The sequence below is a fragment of the Syngnathoides biaculeatus genome, chromosome 6 (genome assembly GCF_019802595.1).
Source record: "Syngnathoides biaculeatus isolate LvHL_M chromosome 6, ASM1980259v1, whole genome shotgun sequence".
Lineage (NCBI taxonomy): Eukaryota > Metazoa > Chordata > Actinopteri > Syngnathiformes > Syngnathidae > Syngnathoides > Syngnathoides biaculeatus.
This window is the reverse complement of record NC_084645.1, coordinates 22,209,838-22,236,940: the sequence shown is the minus strand read 5'-3', so window position 1 is coordinate 22,236,940 and position 27,103 is coordinate 22,209,838. Positions and strand designations below refer to the sequence as shown.

The 27,103-nt window shown below is 42.4% G+C and overlaps 1 protein-coding gene across 2 annotated transcripts in view; it reads left to right on the top strand.

Moving 5' to 3' along the window:
• The window catches only part of LOC133502180 (voltage-dependent calcium channel subunit alpha-2/delta-1), a 113,481-nt gene that overhangs the window by 45,357 nt on the left and 41,021 nt on the right, over nt 1-27,103 (top strand). For both annotated transcript variants that reach the window (XM_061822671.1, XM_061822672.1), the window contains 10 exons: nt 703-832; nt 11,324-11,455; nt 12,789-12,858; nt 15,058-15,108; nt 15,225-15,324; nt 23,321-23,479; nt 25,096-25,200; nt 26,045-26,123; nt 26,222-26,271; nt 26,368-26,457. In XM_061822671.1, the coding sequence (XP_061678655.1) occupies nt 703-832; nt 11,324-11,455; nt 12,789-12,858; nt 15,058-15,108; nt 15,225-15,324; nt 23,321-23,479; nt 25,096-25,200; nt 26,045-26,123; nt 26,222-26,271; nt 26,368-26,457 (966 nt within the window). The remainder of the gene's footprint in view (nt 1-702; nt 833-11,323; nt 11,456-12,788; nt 12,859-15,057; nt 15,109-15,224; nt 15,325-23,320; nt 23,480-25,095; nt 25,201-26,044; nt 26,124-26,221; nt 26,272-26,367; nt 26,458-27,103) is intronic.

Genomic DNA, 27,103 nt, shown 5'->3' with positions numbered 1-27,103 from the left:
CCTCCTCGCTCACCGTCCTCCACGTCTTCATGCGCGTTTCTTGACTCGGTTGTGACGGTTCTGCTGTCACCGACGCAAAACTCATTCTCATTCGGTCCTCTTAAAAATAAAAAAAGAAATCCGGGGCCATAAATGCTAACGCAACCAACTCTCCTGCTTCTTTTTTGTCCCTCCTCGCTAACCGTCCTCCACGTCTTAATGCGCGTTTCTTGACTTGGTTGTGACGGTTCTGCTGTCACCGACGCAAAACTCATTCTCATTCGGTCCTCTTAAAAATAAAAATCAAGAAATCCAGGACCATAAATGCTAACACAACCAACTCTCCTCCCTCTTTTTTGTCCCTCCTCGCTCACCGTCCTCCACGTCTTCATGCGCGTTTCTTGACTTGGTCGTGCCCGTTCTGCTGTCAGCGATGCAATACTCATTCTCATTCGCTCTTTTAAAAAATAAAAATCAAGAAATCCAGGACCATAAATGCTAACACAACCAACTCTCCTCCCTCTTTTTTGTCCCTCCTCGCTCACCGTCCTCCACGTCTTCATGCGCGTTTCTTGACTTGGTCGCGCCCGTTCTGCTGTCACCGACGCAAAACTCATTCTCATTCGCTCTTTTAAAAAATAAAAATCAAGAAATCCAGGCCCATAAATGCTAACACAAACAACAATTTCTGAATATTGTTCCTGTTTTTTTTTCTTCCAAAAGCTGGATTCGAACGACACGGAGGGTCGCAAATACCGACTCCGGCCTGACTTCAAGGAAGACCCGTCGTTCCGGCGTCTCACGGACTACGGCCACACGGCCGTGCACATCCCCACCGACATCTACGACGGCTGTGAGTGCACGTCGTTACCGTGGATACAGCTGACACGCAAAAAAAAAAAAAAAAACCCAAAAAGCATTAAAAGATGGGGTTGCAGTTTGCGCCGCTGCCAAATTTGCTCTTGGCTCCAAAACAGAAGATAATGATTCTATAGACAGTAATTAAAAATATGGATTTTTTCCCCCTATTTTTTTTTTTGAGGGGGGGTGTTTATGTTACAAATGACACTAATAAACACACTTTTATTGTTCTCTCTTGCGTTCCGTCCGTTTTCAATGGCGTCGTGGTTTACCTGCCCGATTAAAAGTAAAGTATAATGTATGAATGGCTGTGGGGGGGTAGCCCGGAGTTATTCAATTAAATCCAGGATATGAATAATTTGCAGATTAACTGTATATAACCCCCTTATTATGTAGCACGTATAAAATCTGCAATTTATTCAACAATTTCGTAAAAACGGCCCCATAAAAATATCCCAATTCGCCGTGTCCGAGGTCCAAACGAAAACGCGAATCGCGCCGCGTTCAATAATTGAAGACGACACGGGAAAGCGCGGCAATCTTTCGCTCGGGACGCTCGAGTGGTTTCACTACATTCGGCGCCGTCGAGTATTCTTACAACTGAGCGACGGCGGTCATATCTGCCGTTATGAAGACGATTTAAATGTTTAATAGCGCGGCGGCCGTGTGAAGGCTCTGCGTCTTTCTTTTATTCCCGTTTCGTTCCGCAACCGAACGCTTTCTTATTTCCTTTTTATGTTTTTCTTTTTTTCTTTTTGGCGTTGCAGGATTACGCAAAACGCTCGTCAATATTTTCACCAAAATTAAACAACGAGGAAAAGCTGCAGAGGCTTTTATTAAATCGTGGCCACGTGTACACATCTCAAAAGAGACACGGTGTGTGTAGTGTATGTGTATTTTTTTTTTTTTTTTTTTGATGATGAATGAATGAGAAGAAGGCGGCGCGGTGGATCAGCTGGTAAAGAGTTGGCCTCACATTTCTGAAGTTCTGGGTTCAATCCCGGACCCGCCTGTGTGGAGTTTGCATGCTCTCCCCGTGCCTGCGTGGCTTTTCTCCGGATGGGTACTCCGGTTTCCTCCCACGTTCCGAAAACATGCAACATTAATTGGACGCTCTAAATTGCCCGTAGGTGTGATTGTGAGTGGGACTGTTGTCTGTATAGATGTGTGCCCTGCGATTGGCTGGCGACCGGTTCAGAGGTGTACCCCGCTCCCTGCCCCGTTGACGGCCGGGATTGGCTCCAGCACTCCCCATGACCCTCATGAGGACAAGCAGCAAAAGATAACAGATGTATGGATAGACTACAGCAACAACCCAGCTATTTTAGGGCGTTCCACAGGGTTTAACTTTAGGGCCCCTGCTTTTCTCTTTGTATTTACCCTCCCTGGGATCCACCCAGTTCAATTCATGAGCCACTAAAGAAGAACGATATGGCGATTGGCTGGCGACCAGTTCAGGGTGTACCCTGCCTCCTGCCCGATGACGGCTGGGATTGGCTCCAGAACTCCCCATGAGACCTCATGAGGATAAGCGGCAAAAGATAACAGATGTATGGATAGACTACAGCAACAACCCAGCTATTTTAGGGGGTTCCACAGGGTTTAACTTTAGGGCCCCTGCTTTTCTCTTCCGATGAGTTATCCTCTCCTGATACCAAATTATGGCTTCAGATTAAAACACTAAAATATTTTGATATCCCTGAAGGATATAATGCATGAAAATCATGGTGTCCCAAAAATGGGACGCTGCCCACGAATGGATTAATATTATACTAATATTGCAATTCCTTTTCAAAATATTTGGCATTTATGGCTCTCTCAAAAAGGTTCCCGACGCCTGTCTTATACCGTCAACGGCATCGAAAAGAACAAAAAAGAAGAAATGGCAGAGAAAGTGCTGCCTTTCAGAATAAAAGTGCGCTTCCACGTCCTGTTCCTATTATAGCGCACAACATCACAGCATTACATATGCATGCATTATATATTCTCGAAACATACCTCTAACCCTTGTCCACAGGCGAGAATTTGAGAGTGGATCCTTCTTTGTCGATAAGTGCCCCGTGATTGACGGGCAACACCTTGCCCAGCGTCACCTCGGGTGGGATGCGGACCCCCACCCGGGGAAGAAGACGGATGGCTGGTTGTCTTTGTGTGCGATGCAGTTGTCAAGATAAACCGCTAGTTCCTTCATTGCTTGGCTCCCGTTTGCGCCAAATGATCTCAATTTTATGCCTTTGATTTATTGGCTTATTTCCCCCGTTGTTAGTGGACGAATTCCAGTCCCGGATTTGGTTTTAATTGCTTTAAAGGCAATTAACTGCCTCGCACGCTCATTTCAGCGTCTCATAAAATGACGGGATGGTTTTGTATTAAAACCGTCATAAATCGCACATTGGCAACAGACAAATGACTAATAGAGCGCAGTTCAAATTCCATGTGTCTGTAATTGCTTTAAAATGATCTAATAATAAAACAGACAGCAGACAAATTCCGCCGTATGACTTTTTCGTGTGGCCGTTATGTAAAACGCTGGATGGATTAAAAAGAAATGATGGCACAAAATTGAATCTCGTCAGGCATGCGAGCCAACATATGAGTTGAACTTTCAGACTGAAAATATGTCAGCGTTTGAATTTTTGATTCACGAACATCGATTTCGTTTTACCGTCACATCATTCGGCGTCATCTATTCAGCCCGCAAACACGCCGAAAAACATTCAGCGTACTCGGCTGTGTAATCGATATTTAGCTGCAGATTTATTCACACATTTATTAATTGGACAGGAAATCATATACATAAACGGATGAATGAAACGGCACGTAATGGTTTGTTTACTAAAGGTTGCGTGTGAGATTTTGAAACCCAGAAGAACGCGTAACATCAGGTCGAGACTGAGAAGATTTGACATTTGAGTCGTGTCCTCGCAGTCGTTCGGCGCTCGGGAGCGTCAACAAACTTGTCGAGGGCTTCGCGGCATTGGTCAGGAAAGTAATTTTTTCCCGGCGGGTGAGACCCGGTGTACGTGAGAGCGACCGCGTGGCGCCGTGAGTCACAGTATTAAAATGAATTAGAGTCCTGTGAAATGTGACGTGTCAGCATTCGCGCAGAGAAAGGGGGAAGACGGAACGGGTTAAAATTCCGCCGTGGAACCGTCTGGCCCCAAGGTTAGACGGCTCACCTTTTTGTTGCGCTTCACACTTGGCAGGAAATAAGGAGGCAGATCTCTTAAGCTTGTCTGTGTGTCTCTGAAAGTTCAGGGCTTGTTTGTTAGCTCGGGCTTGAACCCGCCGTGATTTTTTTTTTTTTTTCGTTTTGCTTTTCATTCTTTTGTTTTTTTTTTACCGTTGCGGTGACAAATCCCCGGTTATATTCTGGGCCGGCTGCCATCATGCCACACACTCAAAAGATGCTGCGTGTTGCTTGCGAGAAAATGAATATCGGAGCTGCTGGAATCTGTCCGGGGCCGGAGGATTATCTGATGGCTCAATGAGAACAAAAAGTCTGTTTACGCAGTCGCAGCGTGGAGACTTTTTACAGTTCGGGGACAAAACAAATCAGGGAAATTATGATGAAAATAATAGTTAGGAGATATTCGGAGGTTATACAAATGGGAATTTTCAAACTATCTATCTATCTATCTATCTATCTACTATCTATCTATCTATCTATCTATCTATCTATCTATCTATCTATCTATCTATCTATCTTCTATCTATCTATCTATCTATCTATCTATCTATCTATCTATCTATCTATCTGTCTATCTATTTGTTTATCTGTCTGTCTATCTATCTATCTATCTATCTATCTATCTATCTATCTACTATCTATCTATCTATCTATCTATCTATCTATCTATCTATCTATCTATCTATCTATCTATCTATCTATCTATCTATCTATCTATCTATCTATCTATCTATCTATCTATTTGTTTATCTGTCTGTCTATCTATCTATCTATCTATCTATCTATCTATCTATCTATCTATCTATCTATCTATCTATCTATCTATCTATCTATCTATCTATCTATCTATCTATCTATCTATCTGTCTGTCTGTCTGTCTGTCTGTCTGTCTGTCTGTCTGTCTATCTATCTATCTATATCTATCTATCTATCTATCTATCTATCTATCTATCTATCTATCTATCTATCTATCTATCTATCTATCTATCTGTCTGTCTGTCTGTTTTTTTTGTTAAGTGTGGTCAATATGGCAAAAGTGCGTTCACATCACGGAGACTCATTTTACCGTGGGAGCCAAAAATCGGCTACATAAGGAAAAGCAATTCATGGCATTCATTTTGAAGCAGAATGTTTGTATTTAATTGTTTATATTTATCAACTATCCATATAGTCCATTCGTGTTTATGTTTTGTTTTTTGTCGGCTCGTGTTTTGCGATATTCACGATTGTATGGGGTGAAAAGGGATGTAACACAGCCGCATTTTGGGACATAAAACACCCAAATGTGATGAATTTATTTTATTTTATTTTTTTAACCACGGCGGCCCATGTGACAAGTGTGCAAACAGTCATGTCGTGGGGGCCTCTTGTGATGTGAGGACCAAAAATCCAGAACCATTGGGGAAACTCATTAATACAAGTTTTGCAGATATTCTGAATGGTGGTTTTTGGCATGTATATGTATAAAAATTGATTTTCGCCATGAAGGTGACAGAGAACCGATTCTCAAGGTGCGGGTGTGGTTCCTTGCGATGAAAACAGATTGTAGACACGACCACGCGCCGTCCTCACCTAATTTTTGTGTACCCGACAGCCACCTTCGCCACAGAACACAATTTCTGTGCACTCTGAAGGGAAAACGATGACATTTGTATGCCGTCGAGGCTTCGCCTCTCCCAATTGGATCTGTACGTCGTCGATGTTCCGGGAATAGCCTTTTTCTCACGCCAGACGGGAGAAATTGGATTTCTGCGGGTAAAGTGGGAGGCGGGGTTTGGAAATTAAGGACGGGACACGCAGTAGATTATGTGCACTTCACAATTGCCGCATCTGGATGCCCTGATGAGTTCAGAGGCGGCGTAATTGCTCTTTCCATGAAGAAAATGACTCTTCGAGAAAATTTCTCAAGAGATGAGCTAATCATTTTTATTTACTTGCAAAACAACAAAATCCATGAATTTTAGAGATTTTTTTTTTTTTATTCCAGATTTTTTTATAGCACTGGTACACACCATTCCTACATTTTCTGCCAGAATGTGTTTTCTGGGGAGATCAATTTATGTACTTATTCAGGTTTTGGGGACCTGTTGAGGCGTGGGCACCATAAGGAGCACATTCCAGTGTCGTGGCAGGAACCATTTTGAAGGTTCTTCTTTCCCCACTCTGTCAAATATGAAATGTTTATGGTGTGGGGAGCACAAACCGGTACACAAATTCTTTTCCTGTAGGAGTTATTTTGAAATCGATTTTTTTGTTTGTTTTTTTTAAGCAATGGACCCTATGGAAGTAAAATATTTGCCACCAGGATCCGAATTAAAAATGTTGTAAAATTCACATTTCCAATAGCTGTATTTCAGTTTAACTTTTCAACGTTAACAAATTCGCCATATAAAAAAAAAAAATTCAACCTATGAAAATTAAACAATTATTTTCAGTCTCCTGAGATTCAACTGGCTACAATTCGCTGTCTCAAATTCAACTGGCTGCAATTCGCTGTCTGAAATTCACCGTTCAACACGCAGCCAATCCAGTTACACTTTCTTAGTATGTGACATCATGTGACTAAGAAAGCGGAACTGGAACGGTGAATTTCAGACAGCAAATTGTCACCAGTTGAATCTCAGGAGACTGAAAATATTGCGTCTGAATTGTAAAGGTTGAATTTTTTTATATGGTGAATTTGTTTATATTGAAAAGTTCAACTGAAATACAGCTTTTGGAAATGTGATCACTTTGAAATAACAATTTGAATTTTACAATATAAAATTTTCAATGGCATTTTTAATTCAAATCCTGCTGGCACATATTTACTTTTATAGGACCGTACCGTCTACACGTTTTCCACAAGTGTGTGCCCTTCATGGTTCTACTGGTACTAGCCCGAAAACTGCTGGGATAGGCTCCAGCACTCCCGCGATTGTTGTAAGGATGAGCGGCTCAGATAAAAGTTCATTTATCTGTTCGCATTTCTGGGATTTGTGGAGCTATTTTTTTCATGTCATTTTCCCCCGAAGCACATCCCATATGACAAAAAAGTGTTTACAGTCGCCACATGCAGCATGGGGACCAAAACTCAGTGACAAATTCCTTTTGCGTTTTTGACATTCTCGGCAAATAAAGATGATTCTGATTCCATAACAAAAATATGAATGCAAGGGGTATTCTGAAGCGGATTTTTTTAATACATAAACTCAGAGATATACATTTTGACTTAGTCGCAATATGTTTATTATTCTGCTGATAGAGTGCAGTCATTTAGTCATCCATTTCATTGTATTATATTCATTTGCAGTATTAATTCATCACTGAATCTGTGCAGTCCCGACTACACGCTCAGCTAATTTTGTTCGGTAGCTCAGTCGTAACTTGTAGCCTGGCTCAATTTGAACTTTTCTCATTATGCTCCACCCATTATAGCGCTATTTTATCCCCCCCGCATTTAGAATTCACCACTTAATGAAAGAAATGCATAATGTGCACACACGCACACACACACACACACGCATGTATAATTCAATTTAAAAACAATAAAATCGCCACTCTCGGCCACGCAAGGCTTCATTAACTCCCGTCTCGAGAGCCGTGAATGCAAATGGAAAGTGTTTGCACATCAATGAGCCGCGTCACAATAAATATACACTCACGGACACGTTCGGAAATTTAAAATAAGACAAAGAAAAAAAAAAAGATTTACCTCACCGATGTTGTCGTCTCTGCCAAAAGGAAACAAAAACCTACAGAAATAAAAAAAAAACAATAAATGTTTTTCTTGGTAGTCCCAGCCTGATTAAATTAAAAAAAAAAAAAACACGAAACAAATGTCATTGTCATACTACGTAAAAAATTGCATTAATATTGAGTACATTTTTCACACTTTATTAATGGACAATATAATTTATGATATAATGTTTTAATTCATAGATACTGAATTATCTTATAATTGTCCTCTATATTTGGTTAATTTTGGCACAAAAAAAATCACATTTTATTATGTTATTTTTTATCATATGTTACAATATCAAGAAATAAAGTGTTACAAATTGTAAAAAAAAAGGAATAATAATAATAATATGCTTTGAGGCAATGGTTAACTGATTCAGGTTACCCATGGAATTATGAGTACAATATAAAGGTAAAATGTAAATATAATGTTAAATCTATATATATATATTATATATATATATATATAATATATATATATATATATATATATATATATAATAAAAATACAAAAGACAAACATTGATCAAAAATGTTGATTTTCATTATATTGTTTTTGTATAGAAAGTGGACAACGCCTTCTGAACTGATGACATCATTCTATTTGCTGTTTTTATAAAATGCAGGGAATGATTTTATTTTTTTTTTTATTTCACTGTTTTGCACTTAATTTATTTAAACCTTCTAACTGAAATACAATTCAATACAATCATAATATATTCTTAGTACATGCCGTACAAGAATTACCTGTAACACGGCTGAGTCACGTGACATTGGGAAGATAATTGATTCATTGGATGCAAACCGGACATTTTCACTTAGGGGTGTACTCATTTTTGTTGCCAGCGGTTTCTATGCTTATAGCTGTGTGTCAAATTATTTTTGAGGGGACAGTAAATTTAGACTTATACAAGCTGTACACTGGCTACTTATAATGAAGTCTCATTTCCTCAGCATTGTTTGAAATACTATATACAAAACTCCACACACCAGCATCCCTTTTTCAAAGTATTAAATAACTATAATTTGACATATCTTAATCAAGAAATAAAAATGTGCTTTACTTTTTGGGGGGGAAACCTGACATGCATAACAATAATAATTAGATATTAAAACTGAAAAGATTCACATTTGGGTTGAAGCGCTTCTACATGAAATATATACAGAGTTAGGCGAGAGAGTCCCCGAGTCTTCCTCCCTGTTGTTGTAGTCCAGATGTGGAGAAGTTAAATGTACACGGTCCTTCCGCGTAGAGTTGTTCTCCCAAATGATTCCCGAAAACTTTGTTTTTCACTCCCTAAATAAATCTAATTAAAGTTTCGTCCTGTTCAATGAATAAAATGTACGCGCCAACCTCCTTCCATTTTGTAACTCAATTCATTCCGCCAACCTCCAAATTTAGAAAACCACCAATTAAAAAACATTGATTCAAGATTCGACTAAGCCCTCGGCGCAACGTTTCGGCATGAGTGTGCCTTCCTCAGGCGCAGCTTGCTCCAAGAGAAATCTGTCAGTCGTCGGCGTGGTCCTTTCGGACGCCGTTTGTGTTTGTGTCGAATGTTACGTCTGTCAGAATGTTTTTGTTTCATTTCCTTCTCATTAGGTTGTTCTTTTTAGTGACTATGCTTTTGGAATTTAGAAAACATGCCAATAGAGCCAATTAGTTTTTCCTGCCTCCTTCCTAAGTTAAAGTAGTTATTAAGTTATTTAATTGAATAATTAATTTAGGGGGGATTAAGGTTATGGTTAGGGTTAAGGTTAGGGTTAACCCTGAACTGGTCGCCAGCCAATCACAGGGCACATCGAGACAAACAGCCACACCCACCTAGGGGCAATTTAAAGGGTTCAATTGATGTTACATGTTTTTGGGATGTGGGTGGAGACCGGAGCACCTGGAGAAAACCCACCCAGGCACGGGGAGAATATGCAAACCCCGCACAGGCAGGTCTGGGATTGAACTCGGGGACCTCGGAACTGTGTTGCCAATGCTTTACCAGCTGAGCCACCATGCTGCCCTTTATTAAGTTATTTCATTAAATAATCAATTTATGGGGATTTAAGGTTATGGCTAGGGTCGGGGTTCAGGTTAGGGTTAACCCTAATTTATATTTATTTTGATAGTTCGCAACAGTTTTAACTCCACCAATTTTTTTGCCGCTTATCCTCACAAGGGCCACGGGGAGTGCTGGAGTCTATCCCAACCGTCAATGGGCAGGAGGTGGGGGAAACCCTGAACTGGTTGCCAGTCAATCACAGAGCACCTAGGGGGCAATTTAGAGGGTTCAATTAATGTTGTTTTTGGGATGTGGGAGGAAACCGGCGCACCCGGAGAAAACCCACGCAGGCACAGGGAGAACATGAAATCTCCACACAGGCGGGTCCGGGATTGAACCGGGGACCTGGGAACTTTGATGCCAACACTTTACCAGCTGAGCCACCGTGCCACCCTTTAGTAAGTTATTGAAGGTTATGGTTAGGATTTAGGGGGAATTCAGGTTATGGTTAGGGTTGGGGTTAAGGTTAACCCTATCTTATGTTTATTTTGGTAGTTAGCGACGGTTTTAACTCCATCCATACATTTTCTTAGCAGCTTATCCTCACAAGGGCCACGGGGAGTGCTGGAGCCTATCCCAACTGTCAACAGGCAGTAATCAGGGTACACTCTGAACTGGTTGCCAGCCAATCACAGGGCACATCGAGACAAACAGCCACACCCACAATCCCACCTAAGGGCAATTTAGAGTGTCCAATGAATGTTCCGTGTTTTGGGGATGTGGAGGAAACCGGAGCACCCGGAGAAAACCCACGCAGGCACGGGGAGAACATGCAAAGTCCGCACAGGCGAGTCCGGGATTGAACTCGGGGACCTGGGAACTGTGAGGCCAACGCTTTCCAGCTGATCCACCCTGTCGCCCGCTTTTAACTCCTTCGACTAATACGTTGGTTAAATCGGCGTGTAAAGTCGAAACTAGTAAAAATGGAATCTTTCTCTCTTTGTCAAAGTAGCCTTGTTAACGCAACCCCTGCGTCATATCTCGAGAGGCGTTCCTCATGAATGGGCGGGTCTATCCTGAACAACGCCATGTTTAACATAATCCCCACCGTCAGACAAATGAGCCGCCTGTGCAAATGCAGTCTGAAATTGTCACTGGAGGGAAGGAAACGAAAAATGAGGGGGAATGGAAGAAGGGGGATAAAGAAAGAGTGAGGTGTGAGGCATGCTGAGCCACTTGGGGGGCAGCCAGCGGCAGTGCCCTCACCCCCACAATCCATCATTGCGGCTCTGGGCTGTCCAGGTGCTGTGTCACTGCATCCATAATGGCCGTTGCCTCCCACAACACACACCATCAATCACACACAATCACACACAGACACACACGTCCAGGTTATCGGTTATTCCGAGGTCGGCTCGTTTTTCCCTGAAAACGCACACGTGGCGATCGAAACGATCCACGCGAATCTGGAGTCATTTCCCAGACCCCGGGAAAACCAACCCCGTGTATTAAGCGTTTATTTTTTTTTAGGGTTCTTTTAATTTTTTTTTACGACAGCGTTTGTCTCGCCTGTTTTCAGCCACCATCGTGCTGAACGAGCTGAACTGGACCGAGGCCCTCGAGGACGTGTTTAAGAGAAACAGGGAGGATGATCCCACGCTTCTCTGGCAGGTGTTTGGGAGCGCGACCGGTCTGGCCCGCTATTACCCAGGTAGGCAAAGGAAATCTAAAACTGCACGTTCAAGTGATAATATTTCAAGCTTCGGCCCGACACTTTAGAATACGTCAATACGAGTATCTCGAAACGATAACTGAAGCAACTTTGATACAGGGTTATCTGCACGTGTGAACGTTTTCTTGTAGGCAGGAAGATCGGAGAGAGTGTAGTAGATATGAGAGTGAGAGGGAAGGTGAGGCAAAGACGTGGAGGAACCAAGTACACGGAGTCCAGGAATCTAAAAAAAAAAATAAAATAAAAAGATCCAAGAACCAATCATCAAAGCAACAAAGACAACCTTAAATCAGGGGTGTCAAACTCGTTTCTGTCACAGGTCACATTTTCGTTACGGTGTCCGTCAAGAGGGCTGTTCTAACTGTGAAACCATAAAACTTGTTAATTTGCCTCATCTTATTCAGAAATAGTACAGGACATGTATGAGGGCAGCAGAACAGCGGTGAGATGACAAAATGAGCACACGAGGCGTGGAAAACAGGAAACAAACAGAACCAAAAACGGACACCAGGACATGGAGGAAGAGAAGGCTAGATAGTTCGAGACTTAGAATGGCGGAGGGAACAAGCCGGAAAGGTGGAGAACAATGTAGGAGTTGCCTCAGAATTTCAGCCATTTTCAGTATCAGTCGGTGGAACGACACGTCCCAATATTTTAGTGCTTTTGACCGCATTTATCATCGGGCTCGAGTCAGCCATTTTTTTTTTCACCCGACTACACTACACAGAATCCATCTAGGTTTATTTTCCAAGCTTTTTTTTTTTTAAAATGACCTTGACTCAAGATCCAACACTTTGAAATACGTTCTCATCGGCGTGCACAAAGGCTCAGCGCAAAAATCCCATCCAACCCGGTCCGATACAAAGCAATCATTCGGCGCTTAAGCTGCGTATTTTGTGTTCCTGTTCCCGACCTCGAGGTCGGGCTCATGTGCAATATTCCGGAATGATCAACCGGCTTAGACTGCTTTATTATTCTGTGTTTTTGGAATGCTACTTAGCATGCACGAAGAGCGAGCGCAATCTCTCACGCTCACTTTTCAAGCCCCCACCCCCCCCCCACCCCCCTGCGCTAACACCAAACTTGTGATTGTCAAAGCAATTAAATTCAGTCCACACGCCTTGCCGTGAATCATCTCTCCAGCTCCAGAATTGAATGATTAGCGAGGTGACGTCCAGAAATCTGTCACCGCTCAATACGTCACGCGGCGGCCCGACGCGACGGGGGCGCCGTAAATAAAAGACGCAATTAGCGGTTTCATCTGCCGGCCGCGTGAGACAGGTGCGATCAACACACTTTTCATGTCCCGCAGCGTCTCCGTGGATGGATGCCCGCAAGACGCCCAGTAAAATTGACCTGTACGATGTACGCAGGAGACCGTGGTAAGAGCGCTCACTACATCGTCGGCTGCTGCTCGGAAGCCGGAAAATTGCCCGTCGGTTTGAATGCGCAGGTGACGGCGCCGTCGCCGTTTCTGGAATAGCGCCGAGACGTTTCACGGGGTACAAATTGCCGCTCGAGCTGTCGTTACCCGAGCCTCGTTACGTCGTCGCAATGCAGCAGAGGGATCTGGGGCTCCCTCTGGCTAGGATGAGGCGGTCGTCTTGTATTCACACAATTGATAGTTTTACAATGACCCGGCATGCCTTGCGACGACCGCCATCTTGTGTGTCCAGGTCAGAGAACATAGGTGAAGCGTGAAGTTTTTTTTGTTTTTTGTTTTTTTCTATCGTTGATTTATCCGACCGGGGCTTACAGCCATGACAACGCCCGATCTCGTCAGATCTCGGAAGCTAAGCGGGTTTGGCCCTGGTTAGTACTTGGGAAGAGACCTCGTGCACCTACGTCATCAAATCACGTCACTCAGCGTCGGTCAAAGAATGCTGTCTTCAATGCTAAGCTGGTTGGAGAAGACGTGAAAATCCGTTTTATGATACGACACCCAGATTTTTGTCCGATACCGTTAAATATTTAAAATGTGATAATAAACTAAGGTCTGTGGAAAAATGAGAAACACTTTGTTAAAACCCATATTTAATGCCGAAGTTGTTTTCTCCGATAAGTGGGCTGGACTTGAACAACTGGATCTAAACATGTATCTGGTGAGTAAGTGGTCGAGATTTACACGGAAGAGTTTGAAAGCGTAGAAAAGTCTGGACGCATACAAATACTTCATTGCTGGATCTGTTCTCAATCAAGAATAAATCCCACATAGTGATGGGGTCACTCTGATTTTTTTCAATATAAATACCAATATTTAAATAAATGACTTTGGTTTTACACAAACTCGCATTCATTAACTATGATTGGGGAAAAAAAAACAGAGACAGAGAGCCGTCTCCAATGTACACGGAAGCGTGTTGGGCCACATGTTAAACTTTGGTAAACTTCTCTGTGACAGAGGGTTTTTTTTTTTGTTGTTTTTTTTTTAATATGCATTGTTCTCAAATGAGTCCAATGTGTATTTAAAAAAAGAAACTAAACCGCTGGGATAGGCTTAAGCCACCGTACACGGAAGTGCGTTGCGGCCACACGTTGAACTTTGGTAAACTTCTCCGTGACAGACAGTTTATATATATATATATATATATATATTTTTTTTTTTTTTAATATGCATTGTTCTCAAATGAGTCCAATGCGTAGTTCAAAAAAGAAAATAAACCGCTGGGATAGGCTTCAGGCCCCGTACACGGAAGCGCGTTGCAGCCACATGTTGAACTTCGGTAAAAGTCTGTGTGACCGACGGTTTATTTTCTTTTTTTTTAAACATGCATTGGACTCATTTGATTTTCAATTTATCCGATTGGTTGAAGATTTATGACGATGTAGAAAAATGGGAATTCTGGGACTGTGGTGATGTCATCGAAAACGTATCCACAGCAGAAAGCAAATATTTCTTTTTAAAGATATATGAATTAGTTGTCGTCGTCTCGAGCGTGACAGATTTTTCCAAACACAACCTGAAAGCGCCACCTTTGGCGCGATTTATTATTTGTCTGAGATTTAGAAAAGGTTTAGGTGATTTGAAACGACTTTTGGGCAACCTCCCAAGGTCCTCCTGATGCGTTCATTCGTATTTAACAAAAGCAGTCAAAGTGTCATTAACGGCCGTGTGTTACTTTTGGAAAGTAATTGGAACGGCTGCACATTTTCAACGATATAACGAATCGTCAACCATATTTCCAAAGTAATTGTCCCAGCGCTTTCTGTACTACGGCAGAAGGAGTCGATAAAAGCGACGACGCCAGCTCAGAGCTGTTAAATCATTTCAAAGCCGTGGACATCGAGGCACGGAAAGACGTAAAAGTGAATAAATGTGGCAATTAATTCAGAAAAAAAAAACTGTTCATTTTATATGACTTTACAGCACAATAGATATGTTTCAAATTACCGGTAGTGAAGTGACACACAAGATGGCGGACATACAGATAGGTTTCCAATTACCGGTATCGGAAATCTGTGTATACTGCACAGTGCTATTATTTTTCATCTCAATGTGGAGCGATAGTTTGCGATTTGTGTGTTTATAACGGCGCCACGAAAAAAATGGCGCAGTGCTTACGGGTCAAGCGTGTGTGCAGGTACATCCAAGGAGCCGCCTCGCCCAAAGACATGCTCATCCTGGTGGACGCGTGAGTTGAATTCCTAACGTCATTCAATCCGTTTGGACCCCGAAAGGAAAAGGGAACCCAACCCCTCCCCCGCCCGTAATCCGACAAAACGCAATGTTGTCATCTGTCTTCGGCAGGAGCGGCAGCGTTTCGGGCCTGACGCTCAAGCTGATCCGGACGTCCGTCAGCGAGATGCTGGAGACGCTGTCCGACGACGACTACGTCAATGTGGTTTACGTGAGTGTTATTACCATTTAAGCAATCACGGCGGCAATTTGCACCGTTCGCTTTTTTTTTTTTTTTTTTTTTAATATATATATATATATATGAAACGTTCTGTTGAATGGAAAGGTCAAATTTTGGGGTACTCATTTTGAAAGCATTTTGACATTTGCAGTTTCCGTTGTTGAAATGGGCTTAAAAATGAAAAAGTGTCCTCGTGACATCCAAATGTTTGATTCCGATTTTTTTTCTATGAGCTTTCGAGCTCTAAACCTGATAAAAGTCCACCAGATGGTTTTGCTTTTTTACCCATAAAAAATGTCCTTGCTCACGCTACTGGATTGACAACTTCTATTAGATATCCACACTCACTCATTAATAAATTCCATCCACCCATTATCCAAGCCGCTTATCCTCACAAGGGTCACGGGAGAGTCGGAGCCTCGCCCAGCTAGCTTCCGGCGAAAGGCGGACTACAACCTGAACTGGTCGCCAGTCAGTCGCAGGGCAGATATCGACACCGTCACTGAGCGGGAATCGATCCCGCGCTGCCCGCACCAAAGGCAGCCGTGTGTACCGCTACACCCTCAGTGACTCATTAATAAATTAAGCAAAATATGATTCATATCAGATTTAAGGCTGTTGTACCTTTTTAAACATTTGAAGTAAAATGGGGGAAAATGTCAATGTATCAAAGTTTCACACAGCAGTTTTTGGGACACTACTCCAGGATGTACTTGGTGTAAATGTGTAATATTCATATTTGTACACAAGATGGCAATAGTTTTTCGCATACAAATCATGCGACAAAGTCATACGTTTTACTGATACGAGATGTGATCGATAAAAATAAGATCTTTTTAGAGGGGTGTTTGTTTTTTTCTTTTTTTTGTTTTTTGGTATCATAATTTCCGGCCTACATGCCGCGACTTTTTTCACAAACTTTCAACTCTGCAGCTTATGCGGTGATGCGGCTAATTTGTGCATTTTTTTTTTCTAACGGCCGCAAGGGGGCCCTCGAGCGGAAAAGGTTAAGAGTGAGACTGGAATATAAGTGCCGAGGAAGTGACTTTTTCCGGTCATGTTAGTGCTGTGCAAGCGTGTTGCTGCGACTGTTGTCTGTCTCCATGAGCAGTTCAGGGTGTACCCCGCCTCCTGCCCAATGACAGCCGGGATCGGCTGCGGCATTCCATCGAACCCTACGAGTCACGCTGAGTCATCGCTTCCACGAACCGCTTACAATTGATTGAAGCACCTGATACGTTTGAAAACAAGCAATCGTTTCAATTAAGGTCAAGATCGTTACCGGTTTCCACGGCTACCTGCCGGAAGATGCTCCAAAACGATCTGGCCGATATTTTCGCAACAGTTTTTGTCGGTGGCAATTTTCTCAAGGGTTCTCAAGGGTTAAGCGCGCTCTCCGACAACGAGGTGGCGCGGCGCAATTGCTTTGTCCCGCCCGCGCTTCACGGAGATGGATGAGACGTAATGAAGTATGGATTTCTGCCACGTCTGGCCGCCTTCAAGCGGGCCTTTAATGAAACGCCAGCTGCTCTATTTGCTGAACTGGATGAAACTTTGCACTCTCTTCGCTGCCTCTCCTTTTTATTTACTGCATGCACAAAAGCGTTGTGACATCCGGCCAACTTAATGTGGAAAGAAAATATGGGGGAGCCCTCGCGACTCTTGCGTCGGACTCAAATAATTCAACCTGAATCGGGAACAATTCAGTCATCATGGCGATTAGTTTTGGGCCCATTCATCTCTTTGTATCAATAAACAGTGCGTGTGTGCACCTTCACCATCTGCAATTGCGCACTTTTGATTTTTTTTTTCCATCTTTCTCGTTCGCTCCCCTTCACTTCCCATTTTTTCGCCGACCAATCACTCCCGCGACTCGCCGCACTCTCATTCCTCGAAATCTTCCAGGCTTGCCAATCGGGAGGCCGAGCGCCGTGTCGGTAGCGCCGCGCTCTCGCCGACCAAGGTCTTTATTGCGACGGGAACCGGCAGATTGGAGCATTGTAAATCCCTCGGGGAACGTTTGCCTTTTTCCTGAAAATAATTTCGTGCTTCTCAGAAAGATCGGTCCTTTTGTGTTTCTGAGAATGAGGCAGATCCAATCAAACGGAGAAGAGACGCCCATGTGCAAAAAGCGATCATTGCTTCATGCTTTTAGGATATTGACTGCATTTATGGTGTATCGTATCATTTAATCAGGACAAACATAACACTTCTGGACAAAAGAGGCTTCAAGGTATTAAATGAAACTCCTCAGTTCACGTTTACTGTCAGAAAAGACAATTTCAGGTTGTGTATTTAACTGAATTATTTTATTTCGCCCGTCGTAAATTTGTAGGCGTTTTTATGCTTTCCTAAATTGATCAAAGCAATAGATTTATTTGGTCCTTTTTGTAACTCATTCATATGTTTTTGGTGTTTTGCCAAATTTTCCGTGGTGAAAACCGATCCAAGCTTTTTTTGCCATCAGCGCACACAATCAGTTCATCAGCTGCTTTTTTTTTTTTAATCCGTCACGCGCCATCGGTGCGGGGGAGGACCCAAATGCAGGACTTCAAGGCAAAGGCATGATGTTGAGGTTGTGTATTTAACTGAACCATTTTATTTAGTCTGGCGAAAGTCTTCGAGCTGAATGCTAACAGACAATGTGAAAAGCCATAGAACGGCTAACACAAGTAGCATTGATGTTGCGGTAGTGTTATCCCTTAAAGCTCAAATCCAGAGGAAATATATTTTATTTGTCTATCATACAAATGTAGCGAAAAATTTCATTTAAAAAATATTTTAAAAATTCTCAACACAACAGAAATGAAATTAGCGTTAATTGAGTGTCCAAATTTTGTCCAAAATGTCACTTCGATTCGGCAAGTTCCTTTCACTGACTGGTCGAGTGGGGAGGTTGGGGGTGTTCAAAGGGTATGCAGTCATCATGGCCATAAATTCCCTCGGCCCCGCCCCCCCTTAGATAAATCAATTAGCGAAGAGCAAACGAAGTGAGGTCACAACTCCTCGTAAGCCCCTCGTTTTGTCTCGGTCTTTCATCCGCGGGCTCGGCGGACCACCGCCGGCGCTGGCGCGCGCCACCCGGGGGTGTCGCGGCTTGACACGCGATCGCTCATCTCGAATGTTAGCGATGAATCTCTCCTCGTTAACAGCAGCCGAGGGACCGAGTTGGCATTTGGTCAAGGAAGACGTTCACATTACACACGAGTGTACGCACACCTCGACAGCTGCTGTAGGTCAGAGGAACGCCTGTTGGCTACTCCTTTCCATTCTTCATCTTTCATATGTTCTCTCTTTTTTTACTTCTTCATCCCGACTGAGCACTTGATGGCTTTCATGTTTTTATTTTTTATTTTATTTTTTTTCTAAAAAGATTCGCGCTTTTCTAAAACGTGCAAAATCTGGAGTTGTTCTACCCGTGACTGCGGTTATTGTGGCGAGGCGGAGGCAAAAATGTGAAATGGCGTGGCGGATCTTTTCCACTCTGTAAACATATTTCACGTGCCAGAAATAAACATTTTCGAGGCGAATCGTAATCCAGCGTTACAATTTTGACGTTTGTGAATAATCTGAGGGCTGTCTTGGAGCCAATCACAAGATGGAGGAATTGGCATATCCACTCGATGACAAAAGTTCTTTCCACTGCATCTGGTTCATTTTGGTGCCGGTGTGACGGTCTGAGCGCTCCCCCGTGCTGAAAAATCTCCTTGTGATTAATGCGCATGTGTTATCAACGGCGGAGCACTGCGTACGTAGCCGATGCTTGCTCGGAAATCCTCTGCTCTCATTCCTCCTCCTCCTCCTCCTCCTTCTACGTCGAGGGAGCTAGCATACGTTATATCCTAACCCCAACATAATCTTAAAACAAAAGTTGATAAAAAGATATACACATATACATACGTTCGCTGTCTTCGTCTTTCTGAGACACCCGTAGTGTTACGTGTGAATTTAGATTAACGTCCCCTTTGTTCAAACCAGCAAAATGCGAACACGGCCGGGTTTCTGACAAGTTCATCTCGCACGCAACGCAAACACGATAAAATAGCCAACAGGAAATGGGCGTTCAAGAGCAGGGTAGTTGAGCCGCAGCGGCGAATAGTCACCAGTGTTGAACGAGCGTTCCCAAGCGAGCAAATGTTCGTCCTAGCGGGTATTCAAACGTTTGCAAAAGGTCCAAAAACGAAAGGCAGCCGCCGTCCGTGTACTTAGTGTTCCAAGCAGCGTGGTTTCCCAGAGTAGCGGCGAGAAGAAGCCTCCTTGTCCGTCTTTCTCGTCCTTATATAGGCACTCCTTGAAACATTTCACAATTTCGCAACAATATCGAACACGAACACTCGGCGACAAGTTGTCGAATGGCACATGTTGAAGAATGGATGGAGACGTTTCAGACTGGCCGGAGGTACGCCAAATATACGCGGATGCGCGTTAATCACTTTTCAGCATGGGGGAGCGCTCAGACCATCACACCTGCCTTTCTCCTCGTAGTTCATCAGGGTTCCGGTCCAAAATTTTTAGGCACCTGCAATCCAATTTCCAAGCACTCAGAATGAGTTGAACCACCCAAAAAAAAAAAAAAAAAAAAAAATATGCGGTTTTATGCTTTCCTAAATTGATCGAAGCAATACATTTATTGAGTTCTTTTTGTAACTTATTCATATGTGTTCTGCCAATTTTTTTTTTTTTTTGTGGTGAATACCAATCCGAGCTTTCAACCAGCATTTTTTTACACCATTTTTTGCCATCAGCGCACACAATCAGTTCATCGGCTGCTTTTTTTTTTTAATCTGTCACGCGCCATCAGTGCGGGGGAGGACCCAATTGCAGGACTCCGAGACAGAGGCATGATGTTGAATGGGCTTTTTTATCAACTAAGTCGTGCACGACAACATAGTCGAAGAAGGCAGGATCCACAAAACAAGAAACCAGCTCCAGAACTTTGTAAACATACATTTTCATCATGGAGTCAGTGATGGTGTAGTAGTACACACGCCTGTCTTTGGTGCAGGCACCGTGGCATCGATTCCCGCTCAGTGATGGTGTCGATATCTGCTCTGCGACTGACTGGCGACCAGTTCAGGTTGTAGTCCGCCTTTCGCCCGAAGCTAGCTGCGACAGGCTCCAGCTTTTCCGGAACCCTTAAGAGGATAAGCGGCTTGAATAATGACATTGTCATACATTGATAACAGACTGACCTGAGACCCATTTGGGAAAGCCTCTCAGTGTAACAAATGTGCTTATCCCTCACAGGCTCGCTGAAAAAAAAATAAAACAATACAAAAGTTACTATGAGAGAAATTTACATGCGGTTATGCCCATTGGTTCGTGAACAATCACTGAATTAAATTGTGCGTACTGATACAGTGGGGCGACACGGTGGAGCAGCTTGAAAGCGTTGGCCTCACAGTTCTGAGGACCCGGCTTCGATCCTTGCCCCCCCCGTGTGGCGTTCTCCCTGTGCTTGCGTGGCTTTTCTCCGGGCACTCCGGTCTCATCCCACGTCTCAAAAACTTTCATTCATAGGAAACTTTAATTTGCTTTCTCTCTGTCTGCCTGTTGACAGCTGGGATAGGCTCCAGCACTCCCTGTGACACTCGTGAGGATAAGCGGCTAAGAAAATGCATGGATGGATTATGCTGGGGGTGGCACGGTGGAGATGCTGGTAAAGCGTTGGCCTCACAGTTCTGAGGTCCCCGGTTATATCCCGGACCCACCTGTATGGAGTTTGCATGTTCCACTCATGTCTGCGTGGGTATCGTCCGGGTGGGCACTCCGGTTTCCTCCCACATCCCAAAAAGATGCAATATTAATTGGTCACTCTAAATTTTCCCCGAGGTGTGTGATTGTGAGTTGCAGCTGCTTGTCTCCATGTGGCCTATGATTGGCTAGCAACCGCCTGTTGACAGCCAGGATATGCTCTGGCACTCCCTACGACTCTTGTGAGGATAAGCGGCAAAGAAAATGGATGGATCTTACAGTGGCTTTAACTTTTTGTTTTTTCCAACCTAATTCAGTCCATCTTCAAAGTTCTGTTCAGTTGCATTCAACATTGAAGTCGGACACATTAGCATCTTAGCACCTTTTAGCATTGCTTGTTTTTAGGTGCAAGTTTGGGAATGGTGCCTTTGTATTAAAATAAAATAAAAAAAAAAAAAAAAAACACGCTGCCCCTCCCTGAATCGCCACCTGTGTAAACCGACATATCTCGTGACATAAGCTCGTTTCGTTGCGCACACCCTCCACCTGCCTTCATATTCCATAACCTCCATTGTGTTTGCGTACTTTTATTTGCCGTCTTCTTGATTCGGTGGTTTGTTTTTTTTTTGTTTTTTTTTTCATTTTTTTTGTTTGTCCCCAGCCATTGTGATCAGTCAAATAGAAATGGGTTTGTCTGTGACTTCAAGGCTCGCCATCAGACACACCCGTGTGGGGGTTTTGCCTCCTACCTCGTTGGTGGTTGCGGGCTCGACCGGGAAATCTGATGAGCCGAAAGGAGTTTTGACAAAATAGCGCGGTGGCCGCTATTCTAATCACTCTTTATTTATTATATGGCATCATTACAGCTACAAGTGGGCCTTTCGGGGTCCAAGAGGGATTTTTTTTTTTTTCCTCAAACAACCCCACCGTAATCCATCCATCAATCCATTTTCTTTGCCGCTTATCCTCACGAGTGTCACGGGGAGTGCTGGAGCCTATCCCAGCTGTCGACGGGCAGGAGGCGGGGTACACACCGAACTGATCGCCAGCCAATGGCAGGGCACATCGAGACAAACAGCCGCACTCCCGATCACACCTGGGGGGCAATGTAGACTGTGCAATTAATGTTGCCCGTTTTTGGGATGCAGGAGGAAACCGGAGTGCCCACCCGGAGAAATCCCACGTAGGCACGGGGAGGACTTGCAAACTCCACACAGGCGGGGCCGGGATCGAACCCGGGTCCCCAGAACTGTGAGGCCAACGCTCTACAGCTGATCAACTGTTCCGCCCACCTTAATCCAGCCATCCATTTTCTTTGCCGCTTATCCTCACGAGGGTTGCAGGGAGTGCTGGAGCCTATCCCAGCTGTCAACGGGCAGGAGGCGGGGCACACCCTGAACTGGTTGCCAACCAATCGCAAGGCACACAGAGACAGACAACAGCAGCACTCATAATCGCACCTAGGGGCAATTTTAGAGTGTCCAATTAATATTGCATGTTTTTGGGATGTGGGAGGAAACCGGAGTGGCCGGAGAAAACCCACGCTGGGCCGGGATCGAACCCCGGTCCTCAGAACTGTGAGGCCCGCGCTTTTTCCAGCTGATCCACCGTGCCACACCCACCATAATCATAAAACTAATTTAAAAAAAAAAACAAAAAAAACCCAGCGAGTTTACTGAAGTTACGGCGGACAACCGTGTAGCGGGTTGGCCCACATTTTGCAGGTCGCGGGTTAAAATCCGGACCGCGACCTTGCCCGTGTGAAGTCGGCATGTTTCCCTGTGTCGATTTTCTTCCTGTGCTCTTGTTTTCTGGCATCTTCTCTCGACACGCATGACACGTTAATTGACAACCCTAAACTGGTTCTCTGTACGTCCCTCGCGGACGGCTAGCGACCCTTTTGCCGCGTGATTGGAAATGAGGCTTCCTCACGCCCACGACAAAAAAACACGGAATAAAAACCTGATAGTGTTGCGCATAACCTTGTTCTCATGTAGTGTAGCTGCGATCTTGTTGCCATGGCTACCGAGTCGTGGCGCTCCAAGGATGTGAAGCAATTAGCGGGGCTTGATGAATGTGTCTATTTTTTTTCCACACTGGCTGAAAACAGCCAAAGCCAGGTGGGAGCGACGGGCCCGTTCATCACGAGCGTGTTTGCGTGCGCCGCGTTGTATTTCATTTGCACATATGCCGCACACGTGCTAATGTATTCCAAATTCATCGGCCGCCCGCTTACGTCCGTCTCCGGGAGCCTGCGCCCGTCATCCGCTAACCCGCCGGTTGTGTTTGGCAGTTCAACACCATGGTGAAGAAGACGGCGTGTTTCGAGCATCTGGTCCAGGCCAACGTGAGGAACAAGAAGCTGCTGAAGGATGCGGTGCAGAACATCACGGCCAAGGGCATCACCAACTACACCAAGGGATTCGAATTTGCATTTCAGCAGCTTGCGGCGGTAATGTTTGGCCTCCCTTCAACGTTTTACTTGCGCGATTTGAATATATATATATTTTTTTTCATTTCCATTTATTTTCCTCTCCTGACATGAAATGTAACACTTTCAATAACATTGTATTGAGTTATAGTTCATGTTTATTATTTAATTTTATAAAGTGTTATTTAATATACAAGTAACACTGCAACATTTAATACTTGATTTAAAATCTTATAGATTTTAGGTATACTAATATACCACAATTTAAGTATTTCAAATCATTGCAACTTGGCTAATTTATTTCCATTTATTTTCCTCTCCTGAGATGAAATGTAACACTTTCAATAACATTGTATTGAGTTATATTTCATGTTTATTATTTAACTTTATAAAGTGTTATTTTTGATACAAATAACACTGCAACATTTAAAACTTGATTTCCAATCTTATGCATTTTAGATATAGTAATATACCACAATTTAAATATTTCAAATCATGGCAACTTGGTTAATTTTATTCTAATTGATGTTTGAAGTTATATTATTATTATTTAATCGACTTGAATACATTTCTATACAAATACAAATATATGAAAGGTATCTTCAGTGTATTTTTATACAATTATTTTCCATTTTATTCCACCTAATAATTTAATATGCCATTTCTGTTAACATTTGCCTCTAATTCAAATAATCTTTTTTTGTTGTTTGAGTATTTAATATTTTCAGTTAGTTTTATTACTTTTTGGATACTAAATAAAAATAAAGATAAATTATAATATTGCTTAATTGTATTGTGTACAAAACAATTATTGGTAATTCATGAAAAACATGTAACAGTTTTTTCATAATGTAAATATTATAAATATATATTATACATATAATATCCCATTGATTGTTTTTATTTGACTTTATTTCAATGTTTTTTATTTTAATTTGAATACAGTATTTAAAATATTTTTAACACTTTCCCACTTCAAATAACCTAATGAGAAGAATAAATAAATAAAAATGAATGACAAATATGTGTACTGAAATGTATTGGTATTTTGTATATCTGATCTATAACCAATAAATAACCGTACATGTTGGTTTAGTATATTTTGAATGAAACATTTTTTCATTTCTCCAGTTAATACACATGAGTGTTTTTGTTTTAGTACATCTTGAATTAAAGATGGTATGTTTGTCCTAATGTATTTGGTTTTGAATTAATTTGCTAATATTTTTAAAAAATCAAATCAATGAAATATGCTTTCCATTTTGCTTTCTTTCATCCTCAAAATCTCCTAACCTTTAAATGTTTTCTTTGCATCTTTAAATGTACTATCAAGTAATGAGACTGACTTGTTTTCTCTTTTTTCATGCAATGAATGCCATATTACGTTTATTACATGATATGTACAGTGCAGCATTACTTTTGCATGGATGACATCTTTTACTAACCTCTGCCGCCATCTGCTGGATACATTCTGTACTTCACCTTAAACTCTTCCCTTTAGTTCCGACGCTTCTTGGGGTTTCAGCACTACACTTGATCGATGAACTCACCTAAACTAGATCAAATATTTGATGTTGAAAAGTCCCAAGTCCTAATAATCTATGTGTGTGTGTGTGTGTGTGTGTGTGTTTGAACAGACGAACATAAGCAGGGCAAACTGCAACAAGATCATCATGCTGTTTACTGATGGAGGAGAAGAACGAGCGCGGGCCATACTGGAGAAATACAATGCGGACAAAAAAGTACTTTTTACACGAGATGCAACATATCATCCCGGAAAGTGGTAGAAAAACGAGACCGTCTGACTCAAACCCTTTTTAGTCATCCAAAGAAAGAGAAAGAAAAGCACAAAAGATAAAGTTAAAACAACGTGGCCCTTTTATTGATATTATTAGCATAGCAGCTAACACAGCTAGCGGATTCCAAAATTGGCAACCCTGTTACGGCGTTTAGAAGAAAACTAGTTATTGGCGTATTCAAATGAAGTTCAGCTTTCTTCATTTTGGAGTAAAGAATTTACTCAGCATTATTTTATATAAATATATTCATAATATTTGAGAGAGATAAAGGAGGCAAGTTAAAGATCGCTTGAATTAAAATGGAGGACTGAGAATCTCGAGTTCTCACAATCAACAGAGAAAGATTTAGAAAACGTTTTCCAAGGTTACAATTGAATATCGTATCGCAAAATTAATTTTCATAATTTTCAAATGTCTTTTTTATGAAAAAAAAATACAATTTTTGTAAGAGTTCATAATTTAATAATTTTCACAATTTCCAAATGTCTTTTTTAATTAATAAAATTACTTACAATTTGTCTAAGCGGTTTTAATTCATTTTTACACAAGTGTTGTTAATATTTGTATACTATTGAGTATTTTCATATAATGTCTGATGAACGTCAATGATTTATACTGATTAGCGTTCATGAAGCCCGTAATAACTTAACCAATCCAAAGTTGTGTTTTATGCCTCCAATCTCGAACCATTAATTCCCTACGATGTCACCGTGCAACAGCACTCAATCAAGTAGATGAAATAATTTTTGTTCATCTGTAAACTCGCAACATTTGATCAACGTCGCAGGTCCGCATTTTCACCTTCTCCGTGGGACAGCACAACTACGACAAAGGACCCATTCAGTGGATGGCCTGCACCAACAAAGGTGGAGCACCATTTGTGTGCAAAAATGTATTGCAAAAAAAAAAAAAACATATTTATATATATCATCCATCTTGTGGTTATTCTCTGCATTTCTTCTAGGTTACTTCTATGAGATTCCTTCCATTGGAGCCATAAGAATCAACACTCAGGTGTTTGTTTGTTTGTTTGTTTGTTTGTGGTGATGCATTTATCAACACTTCCCATGCCATTACTTTTTTTTGTTTTGTTTTTTTTGTCCAATTTAGGAATATCTGGACGTTTTGGGCCGACCCATGGTTCTGGCGGACAAGCAAGCCAAGCAAGTGCAGTGGACAAACGTGTACCTCGACGCACTGGTGTGATATTTTTATTGTGTGCTTGAGTCTCTGCTGGTCAAATTTAACCTGTGGTTACTACATTAATTTTTTTTTTTTTTTTTACTTTCAAATTTACTAGCGTGAGTGAAATTAGGGCGGGTGAAAATGGTGGTCATGAGTATAACCTTACAAAATGTGAACCGGTGTGACGGTCCGAGCGTTCCCCCGTGCTGAAAAGTCTCCTTGTGATGAATGCGCATGAGTTACTAACAGGGGAACTCTGGGCACGTAGCAGACGCTTACTGGGAAATCCCCCGGTCTCATAGTTCCCCTACTTCTACGTAGAGGGAGCTAACATAAAAACAAAAGTTGATAAAAAGATATACACATTTTTGTACGTTCGTTCGAACATGAGCACTCGGCGACAAGTTGAAGCATGGTGGGGATGTTTCAGACTGGCCGGAACTTTACAAAATATATGCGCATTAATATACGTGCATGCGTACACAGTAGGAACACAGTAGCACAGCACTAACAGAGCTGGTTTAAAAAAAAAAAAACATACCTAAATCACTGAGACGTGTCAGTAACACAGCAGCAATACGCGAGTGCGGCGCTAATGCTAGTGCGGTGCTAACGCTAGCGCAGCGCTAACAGGGCCAGTTAAAAAAAAAACATACCGGTA